The sequence below is a fragment of the Thermobia domestica genome, chromosome 4 (assembly GCF_964235325.1).
Source record: "Thermobia domestica chromosome 4, izTheDome1.hap1.1, whole genome shotgun sequence".
Taxonomy (NCBI): Eukaryota; Metazoa; Arthropoda; class Insecta; order Zygentoma; family Lepismatidae; genus Thermobia; species Thermobia domestica.
Genome location: NC_137457.1, coordinates 255,524,345 through 255,542,807, shown reverse-complemented (window position 1 = coordinate 255,542,807; position 18,463 = coordinate 255,524,345). Strand labels below are relative to the sequence as shown.

At 36.3% G+C, this 18,463-nt stretch overlaps 1 protein-coding gene across 2 annotated transcripts in view; it reads right to left on the bottom strand.

The window, feature by feature from the left end:
* LOC145683997 (uncharacterized) overlaps positions 1–18,463 on the bottom strand; it is a 108,095-nt gene that overhangs the window by 60,239 nt on the left and 29,393 nt on the right. For both annotated transcript variants that reach the window (XM_081755775.1, XM_081755774.1), the window contains exon 4: positions 3,884–4,080. In XM_081755775.1, the coding sequence (XP_081611901.1) occupies positions 3,884–4,080 (197 nt within the window). The remainder of the gene's footprint in view (positions 1–3,883; positions 4,081–18,463) is intronic.

Genomic DNA, 18,463 nt, shown 5'->3' with positions numbered 1-18,463 from the left:
CTAATATCGAAACAAGCAGAAATTGGCATATGACAGTTCTTTCTTACCATTTCTACATCTGGTATTTAATGTGTCGAATGGGTCATTCAGATAAAAATGAATGAAAGAAAGAGTTTAATGTCCCACGATTATGGCCTTTAGGCTAAAGGAGACAATGATTAAAGCAAGTGAATAATGATGGAAGAATTCGTGAAATGCGAAAGTGGAAAGAAATTAGAGTACCACGAGAAAATTCACGGGCACAATGTTGTCTACCACAAACTTACGCGGCCGGGGATTGAACCAGGAACCCCATGCACCAGAAGTAAGGAGTACTGCTCGCAAATCACGAACGTAATCATCTGCTTTGAAATGTTGGGAACATACAGTGAAAGTTGAAATAATGAAGAGGTCTTTCCTTCGACACTTGAGAATTTTTTAGTACTCTTATTTTTTCTCTTCTAGGCTACGTATGACACCCGGTGACTTCGTATCCTAGCCAGGTATTATGTTTACTTTTTATGTAGTGTATACTCACAACACAATGCGAAATAAACAAAACAAAATAATAATAATAATAATAATAATAATAATAATAATAATAATAATAATAATAATAATAATAATAATAATAATAATCATAATAACACTTTCCCTTAAATTTATCTTAAACACTGTACGTAGCACACACACGCATGTACAACAATTGAAAAAAATCAGAAAAGTAAAATATTAAGACACTAAACACCTAATATCGAAACAAGCAGAAATTAAAATTAATCAATGAATGCAAAGAATCAACATTTCAATAAGCCGCGCATTGAGAAACCGAATCTTTCCGCTTGTAGCGCTCTTATCAGTATGTACTCACTTGCTCACTTGCTCGTGACGTCATGTGCAAAGCAGAAATTTAAAATGGATTTGCGCATCGCGTGAGAACCTCCCCTGCTTGCTTGCTCATACGCGAAAACGCGACTCAATTATCATCACAAATTCAATGTGGCCATTGCAGTTCAAAAAAAAAAAAAAAAAAAATATATATATATATATATATATATATATATATATATATATATATATATATATATATATATATATATATATATATATATATAAATGAAAAAACAGAAGCGATGTTGAAGCATAAAGGATGCTTTACATACCTTATGTCCGTGAGTTACGTGTTTCATTTGCGATTGGCAGAGTGCCCAACAAAGCTCAGTTCAAATACGTGCTAAGATTATATGAATATCACTTGTAGCTAAAAATACGGATATTTTACAAATTTCCAAAATAAATACGGACGCCTTGACAAGCCTTAAAAATACGGACTTGCCGTTTTAAATACGGACGTCTGGTAACTCTAGGTATGCTGCCAATAAAAGTTTAGATTAATCGAGTCCCTGGTGTGTAATCACAGTATTTCATGTCATGTCCCCTATTACGAAATCCTGATTAAATGTGTTGCCAGTAAAATAGTTCAGAATAGCCCCTGGTGTGATAATCACAGTGGGCCTTATGCAGAGACGTTCTGACGCATTTCCTGCAGTAATCAGGCTTTTAGTATGACTATAATCATACGTCACAACGACTCTGCATAAGGCCCAGTATTTCGTCACGGGTCCCCCTATTACGAAATCCTGACTACGTGCCTGTCTAACATACACGATTTTCTCCTCTCTCTGTCTGTCTTCTCACTAAATTTATATTTTTCTTTATTTGTTGTGTGTTAAAGTATTACACTGGAAAATAACTACAAGACCTACGAGAGTATAAGCACATAGGAATCACAGAAAAGAAAAGCTAAATGTTTTCCCATTAGGGATCGTCAAAGTTTAATGAAAAAAGCCTGGAAAACTTTAGAATATTACAGATACCGCTAAACCCAAAAAGTCTTTCTCTCTCTCTCTCTCTTTCTTTCTCATATATATCCGTATGTATGTGTATGTGGTGTATTCAATATATATATAGTGCATAATCTGTGTTCAAAACCACTGTATTACTTTTCACTTTTCATAAACGTGATGTCATATAAAAATATTCAATGGAAAATACAATTCAGACACTAGTTAGCTTCTTGTTGCCACTTTCCTTCACATTTTACTCAAGCTTAGATCTGACAACAAATGAATTGCTTCTATTAAGGCAGAAACAACTTACCACGCTTTTAAAACTTGCGAAGACATTTTACACCTTCTTGTGTACATGTTAATATAAAATGTTATTCTATCAGGATTTTGTCATATCTTATTTCATTTAGTCTATAATCTTACTGAGGAAAAAAAATTATAATCTTACTGAGGAAAAAAATACTGCATAGCACATGTTAAATCTGAAAAGGGTTCAGTAACATGTAATCTGTTGTGCCATACGTATTCGGCTAGATATATCTCAGCCCATCCTCCCTTTGCGTCGTCGAATGTCTGTTTTACTCTTAACCCATAAACAAATAGTTTGCGTATGTGATGTTCTGTCATTAGGATCAACAAAATTAATACTATATTTTATAGTATGATACTGGTATCCCCAGGTGGACAATCTGGTCTATCCTATCCAACAATTTGTTTTTCTTTATGATATTGCTGGATAAGGTATTATTTGATATCAAGTTTTCCGAAGTTGCAGCATTTTTTACTTCCACTACTGATCGACAAATTTCATGACAACTTATTAAAATGTTTACTCTTGAAATGAGCTCGCGTAAGTTTTACCCCCTAGAGGGTGGTCCAGGTAAGAACTATGTCAGGATTATGAGAGAGGCGTAGCCACTTGCGTGGGAAAATCAAGTATGATGGACAAGTGAGGTAGAACGATCTCCAGAGAAGAAACAAATTTTCCGATGATAATAAGAGATGTGTACCCCTTATGTATAGTCGAGACGTTCTATTGGTCCCCAACCGGCTTCCTTTGTACTCAAGCAGAAAATTTACCCTAACCGCCCTCATAAATAACACTCCAAATAAGCCATAAACGGCACGTGTTCGGTGTCGAAGTAATACGTTGTTGCCATCGTTAAACTTTTATTATCGATGGATACATTATATAATAATAATAATAATAATAATAATAATAATAATAATAATAATAATAATAATAATAATAATAATAATAAACACAACAATCATTTAAGGAATTCAGTATAATAGTATGGACAAGGGCGGTCAAGGATGGATTTCTGGGAGCGGCAAAGAAAGATTGTATTTTTTTTCTCATCAGGCTTTCTCAGCACTGCCTTGCGGGGGGAGGACAGGGGCGAACTACTTAACATGTTTGGTTCGTACAAGCGTTATCGTTATGGAAGTTACATAATATTAACAATATGCTATATTTAAGAGTAATATAAGCACATTTCATGAAACTAATGATTGATTTCTTTTTTCTCTTCCTTACAACATATCCAAATCGAATTCAAATTAAATGAAATATTTCAGTTTAACGTCCCATAACTATGCCCTTCAAGCTAAGGGAGACGGAAGGAGGAGGATGCAATGAAAACAAAAGTAACGAAAAAAACTAGATAAATCTGTCTTTCTGCGAAGACTACTGAAGAATCAGTAAGCAGGAGGGTGAAAATTGCAACATCGCTTTCTTTTTCAGCAGGTCAACTGGCAGGCCCCCCTCAACTGGAACGACATGTTGAATTATCCCTCCCATGTAACAAAGAAACACGCGGTTTCCTTCAATTGTGTTCCGCTTCCTTTGTAGCCGCCTGGGGATGGTTCGAGCGATTTTACTATATGATTTGACTATAAGCTCTTCAATTACTGGTATAAGGCTATACGCTATTTGTATCCTCTTCGTCAAGGTAAGATTTGGTGTTAAAATTGAACAATTGTGTCACTGGAAACAGTACGGATAAAGTACAATAAAATAAGTATGGCTAACAACCAGTTAATTAACTTGCCTTTGAAGAAGTCCTCGTCAGGTATAGTACGTGGTTGAGAAAGCTCTACAATTCGTACACTTGGACTATATTTCAATGTCTTATCAGATATTTCTTGGATCACTGGTTTCGGTGGCTGGTATTCCGGGTGGTGCTGCTTTGGTTTTGCCAATTCCAATATACGGTTTGAAGGATTTGCTTTCAAGCCCTTGTTCATTCTACAAAGAAACAACAAAACATATACTAAAGCTTTAATAAAATGCACAAAAAAAGGGTAGAATTGGTGGAATAAAATGAAGAATTGGGACAATAAACGCATTTTGGGTACTCAATGGTTCACGATGATCCATTATAATCAATTGAGTCCAATATTTAACTCCTGATATTTTATACTGTGATAGAGACATTTAAAAACAAGTAAGTTTTGTTTCAGTGTGAAACTAGGGTATACTTCCAAGCTATGTGAATTCTATATTAAAACTACAGGTAGTACACGTACAACTATAACTTCTGGTTGCAAGATTAGGACTTGTTTTTCCAATCCTGAATCCATATCAAAAGGCAACTACTCGCCATCTCTTACCATTTTTGCTCTATGGAGAAAATTAATATTGAAACCGGAAGTAGCAGTTGAGGTTGAGGTCTATCACTTAGGGTTGCAATAGAGGAACACAGTTAGAAATAAAGTACATTCTTGTGATACTGAGTCCACATCGGAAAACTACTTGCCGTTCTCTAACTCTGGTTTCTTCTATGGCGATCAGTGTTCAAACTGGAAATCTACGATTTTCACAACTTCCGATTTGGAGAAGGAGACAAAAATCGAGATAAAAATTCTGAAAACGCTGAGTCCATGTCGAAAAGCTGTTTCTCACTATCTATTGCTGTTTTTGCTCTATGAGGATCAAAATTAAAACTGAAATTAATATAAAATACTATATATATGACTTTCAGAAGGGAAATGTGCGTGAAAATGGTATATTTTCTTCACATGCTGAATGTATTCCAAACAACAGCTTCTCGCTATCTGTCTGTTTTTGTACTATGATGATTAGTGTTGAAAACGGAAATAGATACTACTTCTAGTCAGCGAGATGAAATCTATTTTTGGAACGCTGAATCGATTATTCCAAACACCGATCCTCGCTATCTCAGATCGTTTTTGCTGTGATATAGCCGTTGTATAAGACTTCCGATACTTTCTCATAGCCGACTTTGGAAGATGTAAGTTTACACTTGCGTAGGCCTACTTCATACCGTAATGACTTTGAGGCAATGAAAAAAGTGCGGAAGAGAGGATATATATTGCCAAATGTGAAATTAAGAAAACTACACTACGCAACTATATTAGATCAGTGCGAGTAAAATATCTGCTCCAGTTGCGTCATTTGCGTCAAAGGAAAAAAAAAAGAAAAGAAAAAAAGAAAGCAACGGGCCTTATGCATAGTCGTTTAGACGTATCAAGAACTCGTCAACTATACATTACACCACCCAATCATCAGGAAAGATATTCGCTCCTAAGAAGTGACTGAAATGTCGAAGAAGTGGTAATCACTGGCAAAGACATCGAGGGGATACAATCGGTGAAACTTTCATACTGCAACTCGTGGACAGCTTACATCGTCCTTTGTGCGACAGCATTGTCCTGTAACATAAGAACACCTTGTTTGTTTTCCATTGCTGGATACTTATGGACAAGTTTGCAGTCCATTTCATGGAGCGCAGCACTTTACCTCCATTGATGTTGTCACACATAGGCGGAGCTATCGGGGGCATAGGGGGGCATTCCCCCCAACTTTTTGAACAAAAAATAAAAATCCTACCTATAAGATCCTTAACTCTCATTTGAATTGACCGTGCCCCCAGTACACAAAAGGTCTGCCCCCCCAGGAGACAATTCCTAACTCCGCCCATGTTGTCACCTCGCCTGAGAAAGGCATAATGGATTACTGCTCAATAGACAATCATTCCAACAACACTACCTTCTGTGGATGCGAGGTGGTTTAGGAAATCGTCCTGAACGTTGACCACGATCCAATCATTATCCTGATCATTTACGTTGTCATTAGGGATGGCCGAAACCGGTTCCTGGTGAAACCAGTTTTCGGCTCTGAATGGATCCGGTTCTAGAACTAGTAGGGGGTCAAGTCCACACTGACTCCCCGACTTCTAGCACAAACAGTAAAAAAAAAAAATAGTGTCATTTGTTAGTGCATCATCTGTGCTAGTTTGTGCACGAAACCCCATAGTTTGTGCTTTATTAGTTCCAGAGATATAACAGAAAATCTTGTAGGGAGGCCAAGCACGCAGGCCCCTCGACTTCAAGGACAAATGATGAATGTAGTGCCGTTCGTTAGTGTATCGTTTGTGCTCGTTTGAGCACGAATCCTACCGTTTGTGCTCGAATAGTTCCTGACTTATAAGCCAAAAACTGAAAACAGAGTAGGAAACTGAATGCAAACTTTCGCTGTTTCTTTCGAGATAAAATGCTTGCATTCGTCCCTCATGTAAAGAACAAACCATGGGATTAGTGACATTGGTTACTGCATCGTTTGTGCTCATTTGTGCAAGTAACCACATCATTTGTGCCTTGTTAGTTTCAGAGTTATGAGCGAAAAATTGGTAAAAGGCCAACGTGAACTTGTCCGCCTGAGCTCAAATAAAAACTACGAAAACATTGTTGAACCTTAGTGCATCGTTTGTGCTCTTTTGTGAAGGAAACCCTATCGTTTGAGCTTCAATAGTTGCTCACTTATAAGCCAAAAACTGAAAACAGAGTTTGAAACTGGATACAATTTTTCGCTTTTTCTTTTGAAATAAAATGCTTGCATTTCTCCTATATGTGAAACAAACACGATGGGATTAGTGTCATTGGTTAGTGCATTGTTTGTGTTCATTTGTGCACGAAACCCCATCGTTTGTGCACTATAAGTTTCAGAGTTATGAGCGAAAAATTGGTAGGAGGCCATCGTGAACTTGCCCGCCCGACCTCAAGCAAAAACGACGAAAATAGTGTCATTCGTTAGTGCGTCTTTTGTGCTTGTTTGTGCATGAAATCCCATCGTTTGTGCTTCAATAGTTCCTGACTTATAAGCTAAAAACTGAAAACAGACTTGGAAACAGGATGCAAATTCTTGCTATTTCTTTCGATATAAAATGCTTCCATTTCTCCTATATGTGAAGCACAAATGATGGGATTACTTCCATTGGTTAGTGCATCGTTTGCGCTTGTTTCTGCACGAAAGTTCATCGCTTGTGCGTTATTTGCTTCGGAGATATGAGAGAAAAACTGGAAGGGCGCCATCGTGAACTTGGCCCGCCGTCCTCAAGTAAAAGTGACGAAAATAGTGTCATTGATTAGTGCATCGTTTGTGCATGAAACTCCATGATTTGTGCTTCAATAGCTGCTGACTTATAAGCCAAAAACTGAAAATAGCGTTTGAAACTGGATACAAAGTTTTGCTATTACTTTTGAAATAAAATGCTTGCATTTTTCTCACATGTGAAGCACAAATGATGAGATTAATGTCTATGGTTAGTACATCGTTCGTGCTTGTTTGTGCACGAAATCCCATCGTTTGTGTACTATTAGTTTCAGAGATATGGGCGAAAACCTGGTAGGAGCCAGCGTGAATTAAGCTCTCCGATCTCAAATAAAAACGAAGAAAATAGTGTCATTCGTTAGTGCATCGTTTGTGCACGAAACAGGCCGGTAGCCAGCCCCAAAATGTGGGGAGTCCGGTAGAAGTTAGGGGGGCGATCCCTACCATATTATAGTTCATTTGCAAGCCTACTATGAAATTTAGGGGGCACCCTAGCCCCCCATGGATACGGGCCTGGCACGAAACCCCATCGTTTGTATTTCAGTAGTTTCTGACTTATAAGCGAAAACTGAAAACAGACTTGGAAAGTGGATACAAATTTTTGCTATTTTCTTTGAAATAATATGCTTTCATTTCTCCTACATGTGAAGCACCAATGATGGGATTACTTCCATTGGTTAGTGCGTCATTTCTGGGCGAAACCTCATCGTTTGTACTTTATTAGTTCCGGAGGTATAAAGAGAAACTGGTAGTGGGCTAAATTCACGCTGCCCACCCTACTTCAAGCACAAACAATGAAAGTAGTGCCGTTTGTTAGTTCATGGTTTGGGCACCAACAATGAAAGTAGTGCCGTTTAGGCTTGAAAAGTTCCTTAGTTATAAGCCAAAAACTGGAAACAGAATATGAAACTGGATACAAAGTTTTTTTCTTTCTTTTGAAATAAAATGCTAACATTTCTCCCACGTGTGAAGCACAAACGATGGGATCAGGGCCATCGGTTAGTGCATCGTTTGTGCTCGTTTGTGCACGAAACTTCCGTTTGTGCTTTATTAATTTTGGAGATATTAACGAAAAACTAGTAGGGAGCTAACGTGAACTTGCCTCCCCCGACTTTAAGTATAAATGATGACAATAATGTCATTCGTTTGTGTTCGTTTGTAGACGAAACCCCATTGTTTGTGCTTCTATAGTTCCTGAGATATAAGGCAACTGAAAAAGAGTTGGAAACTGAATACAAATTCTTTATTTTTTGGTCTTCGGAAATATCTAGGCAAAAAGGTAATGATAAAATTTTTGCTACAAGAAATTTTCAGAAAAAATTTCAGGCCGTTTCCGAAACCATTCGCGTATTTAATTGCATAGCTAAATCTGTAACTACATCAATGCGACGTACATCTAGAATAACTTCCTCAAGTGCAACTTTATAACTTGTATTTTCAGGAGACATTAAGCAAAAAATATCTTTACATGTAAACTTACTTTGTTGGGAAGCATACGATCTAAATTTACAATATCAGTATGAAGACGTCAGTACATTTCAAAAGATTTACTATTTTTCACCTTATTAGCAGTTTTTGAAAACCAGTATTTGTATTATCGAATCTATTAAAATGTTTCGCAGTATCTTCATGTCACATGGTACATTCTAAATGCGTTTCAGAAGCATCATAAAAATAATTTAATAATGTTTCAATTTATGCACGATAAGGATAAGATCCTGATAACTAATTAATTTATCATTTAACGAAATATCAATTTGACTAAATAAAGAATGTAAGAAATTATTTACTGGTGCAACATTATCATCTTATGTTAAAGTTGTGCCATCAACTTTTGTAATTTTAGAACGTACATAAAGATATAGATATAAAGGATGAATACATTCCCCTGTTTCACCAGGAATAACACGTCCTTCTAAGGTTAATGTAGAAATATGATGATATTCAGCATTTGTAGTTGCTTCAATATGTGTTTGTGTCATTGGTATAAAAATGAAATCAAATTCATTGGTACAACATTCAGAACTATTTGAATTTAAAAGCGCCATTATGAAAAGATATCGTTTATATGTTTACGTTTTGTTGGTGGTCCAAACTTTACAATTCCAGGACCCTTCCTTTTGCGTGACCGTCTCTTGCCGCTACCAGTTAGCAACTGTCCGACTTTATTAATGGCTTTTGTTTTTAAACTATCACCAGCTTCTTTTACACGCGCACGAACAGATTCTTTAAATGGACGATTTTCTAATACATCACCCGCAACTTGTATACCGGTTTGTAATGCCTGACGTCCTATAGTTTATGCACATTGCTTAAGAAATGGTAAAGCAAAACGAAATAACCCTTTAAAGAAACTACCTATCCCATGTCCCCTTTGATATGCAGGTACTGAAAAATATGGTATTCCACGTCCACTTAGAAGATACAGGAGAGCGTTTAAAATGTAGTGTTACGGTCAGTGTCCCAGAACGAAATGGCAAATTTTGCCCTGCATGATATTTTAATAGTATTTCGATAGTGTTAAAACAAAATTTTGCAAGAGGCATATAATGAATATCTTCGAAGTTAATTGTTTGAACTTTTCCGTATTTCATATCAGAGATTGTTGCTATACGTAATAATGGTGCTTTTGTATCACCTAAAAATTGATATTGTATAATATCTGTATAAATAAAAATTTGATGTGGATATCCGATATCTACGTATGGCTGTTTGAATTCGCGAGATTCTTTAACAAGGTCTGATTTTTCAGAAAAAAAATAATTGTAAAGCTAATGTAGGCGACAATGTAACAGATTCTACACGTTCATCACATTCAACATGTACAACATTTGAAAAACTAAATTTTATAAAACTTGATATTGCGTTTAATTCTTCTAGTAAATGATGAATGGATGGATAATATCCAACAATAATTTTACTTTTTATAGGAACTGCACTTTTAAATTTGTATCATATAACATTTTCACCTTCGGTAACATTACAACATGTTAATGGAATATGTATTTCACTTAATCCCACATGCCAATCGGATTCTGATTATCGAATATTATTTTTTGAATTGCTTAATAAAATGTGTTGGACTATTTGTAGGATATACATCTCCACTAATATTTGAAACTAATTTAATGTAAAAACTATCATCAATACTTTCAGAAATAATTTTCGTTTAAAGTGGAGTGTTAGGTGTGAAGTTCCAAAACGAAATGGCAATTTTAACCCATGTTCACCTTTTAAGTTTACTTCTATCGTATCAAAATATTTCTTTTAAACTTTAACGTAATGTGATGTATGAAACACAAAAGATTTTACATGACCGTGTTGTACATTATATACACTAAGTTTTCGAACTGATTGCCCTAAATTTTGTTTTTGTTTTACAATATCAACGCACACATTAATTGTATTGGGAATATTATAATCTAAATCGCATGGAAATTTTCCACGTGTTAATATTCAATCGACATTTCTAACTTTTGAGTATACAACATTTTTAATATCAAGTGTATTTTCATTAATAAATACAAAAATATGTTGTAATCCTGGTGTAATACCAATCATACACTGATCTTATAATTTTAAAGAATGCTTAATAACAATTTGATTTTTATTTTCTAAATAATGTAACAGACGGACATTTTCAGAAATCAACTTAAAATAGATTCAATAGATGAATAATATCCCGGTGTTATTTGAACTTGATAACGTTCAACTTTATCATCGATAACATTATCAGTAATTGTAATATCTTCATTTTCACTAACATTATAAAAACTCCCCGGAATATTAATTTGTGTTAATGCTACACACCATTCGCCATCACTTAAATCAATAGGTTGTGCTAATTTAATTGGAAATGATGATGTCGTATTATTATCAAAAAGTATGCTACTTGCATTTGAAGGAAGAGTAACGTAAAAGTCGTGTGTAAAGTTTGAATTCATTTTGCAAACTGAACAGAATCTGATCTAATCCACGAATTCATACTTGATGGATATCCCAACCATTTTACATACATCCACCCATTTTTACGTTTTAATACTTTTTCATTTAGATAAGTTTTCTTTGAATTTATGTAATTCTTGTGCATAAAATATTCCTTTAATTTCTTCGCCATTGCAATCTTTTAATTTATAAGTGACCGTATTTGATTTATTACATTTATCAACAATAAGTATTTCTCGTGACCATTTAGGTAAATATCCTTTTTCTAATAAATTTCTATACTTACTAATACGAACATAATCACCCGGACTAAATTTACATGTTATATTCTTTCTATTCATTTTTTTCTGTATAATGTTTCCCATACTTGATTCTCATTGGAATCATTTACTTGTGCAGGTGCCATTTTAATACTTGAATGATATGAATGATTATAAATATTTATAATTTGATCTAATACATTAATATAACGGTAAGTCTTCTTTCCAGTAAAATAACGATACAATCTTTCTTTTAATGTACGTATAAACCATTCTGTTAACGCGCATTTAATTTCGGAATGAACACTATAATGATTAATTTCATATTCTTTAAACAATTATTTTACATGACGATTATAAAATTCACCACCTAAATCTGTTTGTACGTTAAACATGGGCAACTTGATTTTTTTTAAAATATTGCTTTTACCATTTCAGGACATTTCTTTGTTTTTAACGGAGCACAATATACATAACGTGAAAAATATCAATACAACATAATAAATATTTATAATTATTATTATACTTTGCAATATTTTGCATATCTGCTAAATCCACTTGTAATGTTTCATTTGGTGCACCAATATAATACTTTTTACGTTCAAAAACTTTACGAGGTGGTGCATGTAATGTATAAGTATCTTGAGAAGCTAACCATTTCTTAATTTTCTTTTTAGATAACTTTGTTTTACGTTGTAATGTTTGTATACTTGATAAGGAATCAGGATTTGAATAATCAAAATATATTTTGATAATTTTGCCATTTTTACATACTATATTCTTTCCAATGTTTAAATAAATTTGCTATTACTGCAGGACTTAGTGATTTTCTTACTTTACGAGTACGTTGTCTACCACTACTATTCACTTTTGATCCTGGTATACTAATAGGTGTACCAGTGGCGTATTTACGATTTTGTTTCGGGAGGAGCTTTACTTAGTTTCGGGGGCTTTGCCTGAAAATGTGAAAATTCTGCAAGATATTTCATATACTTCACTATAGTAAGTAAGATTTCCGGAAGCCCCCTCCTAAATACGCCACTGAGGTGTACCAATAAATTCTTTAGCAACATTAAGATCTAATAATTTTTAAATTCATGAATACCTATAGGATTTCTTGAATATTTTCTTGTACGAACATCATTTACTAAATCTATAATATTTGAACCTTGTATTGTTTCTCCATGAATACGTACTATACCAGACTTATCCTAGTGAATGTTATCAGAACTTGTCAACTGTTTTAATAATATATATGTTTTCCTACGAAGTGTTTTCGGTACTGATTGTAAAATATCTGATACAAATGGTAAAATAGAAGTATTGTTATCATATTTGAAAGTTGATTATGAGGATTTTTTTCTTATTCTTGTTGAATGACAGGTAAAGTATTAGATTTATGTGAAGATGAAGTATACTATAAATAACGATGTAAAGCTTGTTGATATAATTTCCACTTTGTTCATGAAATTGTCAAAGACCATCTGCATTATTCAAAGATCTGTGCAAGTTGGGTCCCTCGAATGCTCACAGATGAGCACAAAACCAAGCGTATGGCTGCAGCACTGACGTTTCTGGGATGTTATTCCGATGGAGACTCTCCTGAATTGCATCATTACAGGGGACGAAACATGGGTTTGTTATGCATCACCTGAGAGTAAACGACAGTCCATGGAGTGGCATCACGCTCATTCACCAACCAAACAAAAAAAATTCAAGATAGTTCCGTTCACCAGGAAACTCATGGCAACCATATTCTGGGATTGACAAGATGTACTGCTCATTGATTTTATGGCCCGTGGAGACACAATTAATGGTAATGCGTATTGTGAAACATTAAAGAATTTACGGCAGGCAACACAAAATCGACGGCGAGGTATGTTGTCTACAGGCGTCATTCTACTTCATGACAATGCCAGGCCCCATGCAACTGCGGAAACACAACAACTTCTGCAGCAATTCAAGTGGGAAACCTTCTACCATCCACCGTATAGCCACACTTAGCTCCTTCGCATTTTCATCTCTTTACGAAGCTTAAAGACTTTCTGGCGGGGAAAAGATTTGACAGCGATGAAGAACTTAAATGAGGCGTGACTACGTATCTCAATACGCTGGCGGCGGAGGACTATGACGCTGGAATACAAAAACTCGTCACACGGTATGACAAATGCCTCAATTTGCTTGGTGATTATGTGGAGAAGTAGTGTAAAGTATGCTCTTTCCAATAAAAATGTGTATATTTGTTAATATGTACTACTGTGTCTTTATTTCACAAATGGGTACCACTTTCCGGATGGCCTCGTATTTGTACGTATTCGCAATGCATCGTTTGTTTTCTGTGTTAGGTCAAATAACAAAAAAGTGTGAGGCTTACGTGTTACTTCTTCGAACACATTCACGATTTCTTTACTATACCGAGGTCAGGGGCGGATCCAGGACGCACTTCTGGGGGGCGGTGGGTTGTAATACTGCTACTTAGAGCTACTTTTAAGAGCGTCAAAAAATAAACTATATATTTTATTTATATATAAAATAGAAAAGTATACTCTTCTGGGGAGGCGATCGGGGCGATCGCCCCCCTGGATCCTCCCCTGACCGAGGTATTATTTGCCTAGCTAAATATTGTATTTGTAATTTATCACGAGGATTTTTAAACACTATAATATAACGTGCATTTAAGTTAATATCACGTGCATGTTTTCCTTTTGGAAATAAATTTTGAATAATAAATATTACAGTTAACTTTTTATGATGTGCATACTTTGCAAATGAATTAGCAACATCACCATTAGTTTCTGACATTAAAACATGAAGTATTAATACTGAATTTTCTTTAATTTCAAAATCATTCGTCAGGTATTTCCTCTACAAAAAGGTATTTTTGCATTTGCATCTAATTTTGGTATTACTGCAGCACAACACCAAACAATATCATTAAATTTTATACTAAACATTTGATCACATTCATTAAGTAAACGATTTACAAAACAAGTTTTACCATCCCTTGAAGGACCAGAGATACAAAACAAGTTTTACCATCCCTTGACGGACCAGCGATTAAAATAGTAGAGGGATGTTGAAACTTTAACATCTTGTACTCAAATGAATGCATACAATAGAGCATTTGCTTTATATATACACAAACACTCACTGGGTTATAAGAATATTAAAACTTGAAATGACTAGATTTAACAACAACTTTCCACGGGAAAGGGAAATGTAAATAATTAACATCGAGTTTGCGCAGCGAACGATAGGTAAAAGATAAGAAACAATCCAATAAATAAGATGAGCTTCTACAAGAAGCAAGTAATAAAAAATAAATTAAGAATAAATAATTTAAAGGGTTTACAGCACGAAAGGAGACATTCACACAAGTCACATTCACTCGTTCGTGGACCTATAACCATAAGGTACACTTGTACGTTTTCGTATGGGTTCATCGTCAGTCACGTCATGTTCGTCAATACGTTTCCCTTTTTTGTTGACTTCACGGTGTGTTTGTCTCTTTACAGCTGAAGATACGGAACCCGGGTCTACGCACGATGCTATTTGGATTTTCTATTACTGTGGACTCTAATTGTACAGATACTAATTTATAGAAACTCTCAAAGTTAATTTTCTGAGAGGTCGTATCATTTAGTGTTATCCCCCTAATTTTGTACATATACCGAACATTCCCTTGACCATTTGTTAGCCTCATAGGGTAATTTTTGGCGCCTAAACCGATATAGATTGTAAACTCCCAACCTTCTGGAATTTCATTTGTCAGATCACCCAGTTTCCGAACGGTATCAAAGGTTCCTTATCTTTTTCTGTAGGTACATGATGCTGTCAGTGTCACAGTAAATCGCTCTGTCTGATCCTACATTCGTCAGTAGTTCGTACACTCTAAGTCTAACCCACGAAGTAATAAATGCGGCTAGTATTACATTGGAAAACTCTATCGGTACGTTTTCAGATTCAATGTCTGTAGGTGATAATCAAACGGTCATCATCAATTGGAACCACACACTTTGAATTTTATATCTTGCCGTGGTTAAGTACCTAAAAAACGTTACCTCATCACTAACGATCATACTCTGTGACATGTCTTTGCGTTGTCCCCATTTTCCATAGAATGAATTGAGGTATATGTCCTCACATTGCGTCAATCCCGGCTTCATCCTAATGTTATAAGTTAATCGTATGCCTTCATAGGCATAATATTCTTAGACATATTTCTATTTGACTCCTTCCGTTTTACAATAAACGGGAAAACCAGATAATTTCTGCTTCAGCTCAAGGAAGGAATTCACTTAAGTCCCGAACAGACCACCGGAATTCCCCTCTTCAGGAACCACAACTTCAAATTCCCATATTTCATGGATATCGATTATTTTGTAACCATTTTAAAGAGCAACGTGTAACTCTGGTGTACAAAATGTCCCTGTGAGAGCACACTCAGCATCACTATGAGTACAATGGTTAGAGTTTTCTTCCTCCACGCATGTGCGGCAAAGACCGAAGAGTAATCGACCTCCCGCAACGTATGGCAAGATCGGAAAATAGAGGTCTTTTGGAGGCAGAATGGTGCATTTTACTACACCGTCTCTTGAGATGCAGAGACAATGGAGTGTCACCTATCTTTATCACACTGCACATCCCTCTAAAGTCTGCCAGAATTTCAAGAATCTTAAGACACACAAGTATAACACTTGTAAGAGAACGCATACATTTCATCCGTCAGCATCTGGACCGTACGGATCGACAGCTTCTAACATCTCATCTGGAACTAGCCGACTGTCTCTCACCAATAGATTGGGAATGGATCGAAATGTTTTCAACAGCGTTGGCCGATATCTCACGCACCAAAAGGATGACTAAACAAGTTAAGAAATTCAATCGACTAAAATCATCCACACCAACCAAACACGGAATCGAAGCTGAGAAAGTGGTCGTAAGTCTCACCAATATACCTTTGGATGAAAGCACTACCAGTTTACTAAAGAAAGGGCTAAATTTTCCCATCACAGCGAAGAAAATTCTGGCCACAGACTGCCCAGCATAGAAGAAGCAGTTAGCAATCTTCCCAACGATACAGCAGAAGAAATACGTCAGGAAGCCAGCGTGGTCCTGAAAAGAGCCGTCATGCCCAGACCAAACATTAGGAAAGCCGAATGGATCGCACTTAAAACATTAAGAGAAGACATAAGTATCACTATTCTACCAGCTGACAAAGGAAACATCACTGTAGTACTTCCCACAGATGTCTATCAAGAGAAGATTTCACAGTTACTTCGAGATCCAGCATATACCACATTGTCACGAGATCCAACATCTGCAGTAGAAAGAACAGGCTCACTACTAAAGAAGTCGGGACTGGACGAAGATACACGCAAACAACTTACACCACACTGCAGCATACCTCCGAGACTATATGGCTTACCAAAAATACATAAAGCAGGAATACCCCTGATACCAATTGTTAGTGCAATAGGAAGCCGAACCTACTCTTTGGCCAAGTATCTTACAACATTACTCCAACCATACGTGGGCAAGTGTGAACACCATGTGAAAAACTTAACAGAGTTTGTAAAAAGCCTGAAGACGAAGATCTCTTCCAAAGATCTTATGGTTAGTTTCGACGTGGTATCACTACCAGAGTTCCGATCAAGGATACAATACTGCTTCTTGGGAAACACTTCCGGCCTGAGATATTGGATTTCTTTCAACATGTTCTCACTTCAACCTTCTTCGTATAACGTGGTCAGTACTATGAGCAAACAGACGGCGTCGCCATGGGTTCTCCACTCTCACCTGCAGTAGCCAATTTTTATATGGAGCACTTTGAACATGATGCACTGAAGGAAGCACCACTTGCACCCACACATTTCTATAGATATGTTGATGACACCTTCACCATCTGGCCATATGGACGCAACTCCTTACAGGAATTCCTGCAGCATCTCAATAACCAGCATCCGAATACTAAATTCACGATGGAAGTTGAACAAGATGGACGTCTAAATTTCTTGACATCATGACATACAGAAGACCGGATGGCAGCCTAGGCCATAGGATATACAGGAAACCAACATACAGATTTATATCTGAACGCAGTTTCCATCACAAAGCTCAACGGTTTGGAGTTCTCAACACTTTAGCACATAGAGCATTCTCCATCTCCGACAAGGATTGTTTAATAGGGGAACTTAATCACCTTCGCAGCGCCATGCTGCAGAATGGATACTCAATGCGAGATATAAATATGGCCCTGAAAAGGACCAGAACGAAGGACACTGACAACAAGGACAAAAGTGCAGAAGAAACTGTGAATGAAGAACGGAAGAACACAATCTGCCTCCCATACACCGGGAACACTTCTAGAAAGCTCAGCAGACTATTTGCCAGGTACAACATCAGGACAATACACAAGCCTCCAGCAAAAATAAAAACCTTAATAGATCAACCAAAGACGACCTGGGCCTCCGAACTCCTGGAGTTTACCGCATTCCATGTGAATGTGGTAAGTCATATATTGGACAAACAGGACGAACCATTGAAACCAGATGCAAAGAACACAACAGTTACATCAGACTAAACCAACGAGAAAAATCCGGACTGGCTGAACATAGCATCAAACAGCAACGTAAGATTTTGTTTACAGATGCCGAAATAATAGCAAAATGCTCAAGAGTTTGGGACAGGAGGATAAAAGAAGCCATTGCAATCACACAAGAAAAAACGAACCTTAACAGAGACACAGGATTCCAACTGAGTAAAACATGGACACCAATCATATCCCGCCATTTCAAGCAACAATCAGAAGCCGCCATTTCAACCACCAACCAGAATAGTCCAATCATACATACATGAGTATATGTATTCCACACACTCCATTACTGTCATATTCGCCTGAAGATGAGGACGATGTCAGCTCTCGAAACGTCGCAAGATATAACAGTATTTACCTGGCTGCTAGCCCGAGAAGACCTGTTCACAATACGTCGCCAGGAAAGCTTCAATAGATACTTTATATATATATATATAATGTCATAAATATGTCGTATATAATTAAATAACGAGACTGG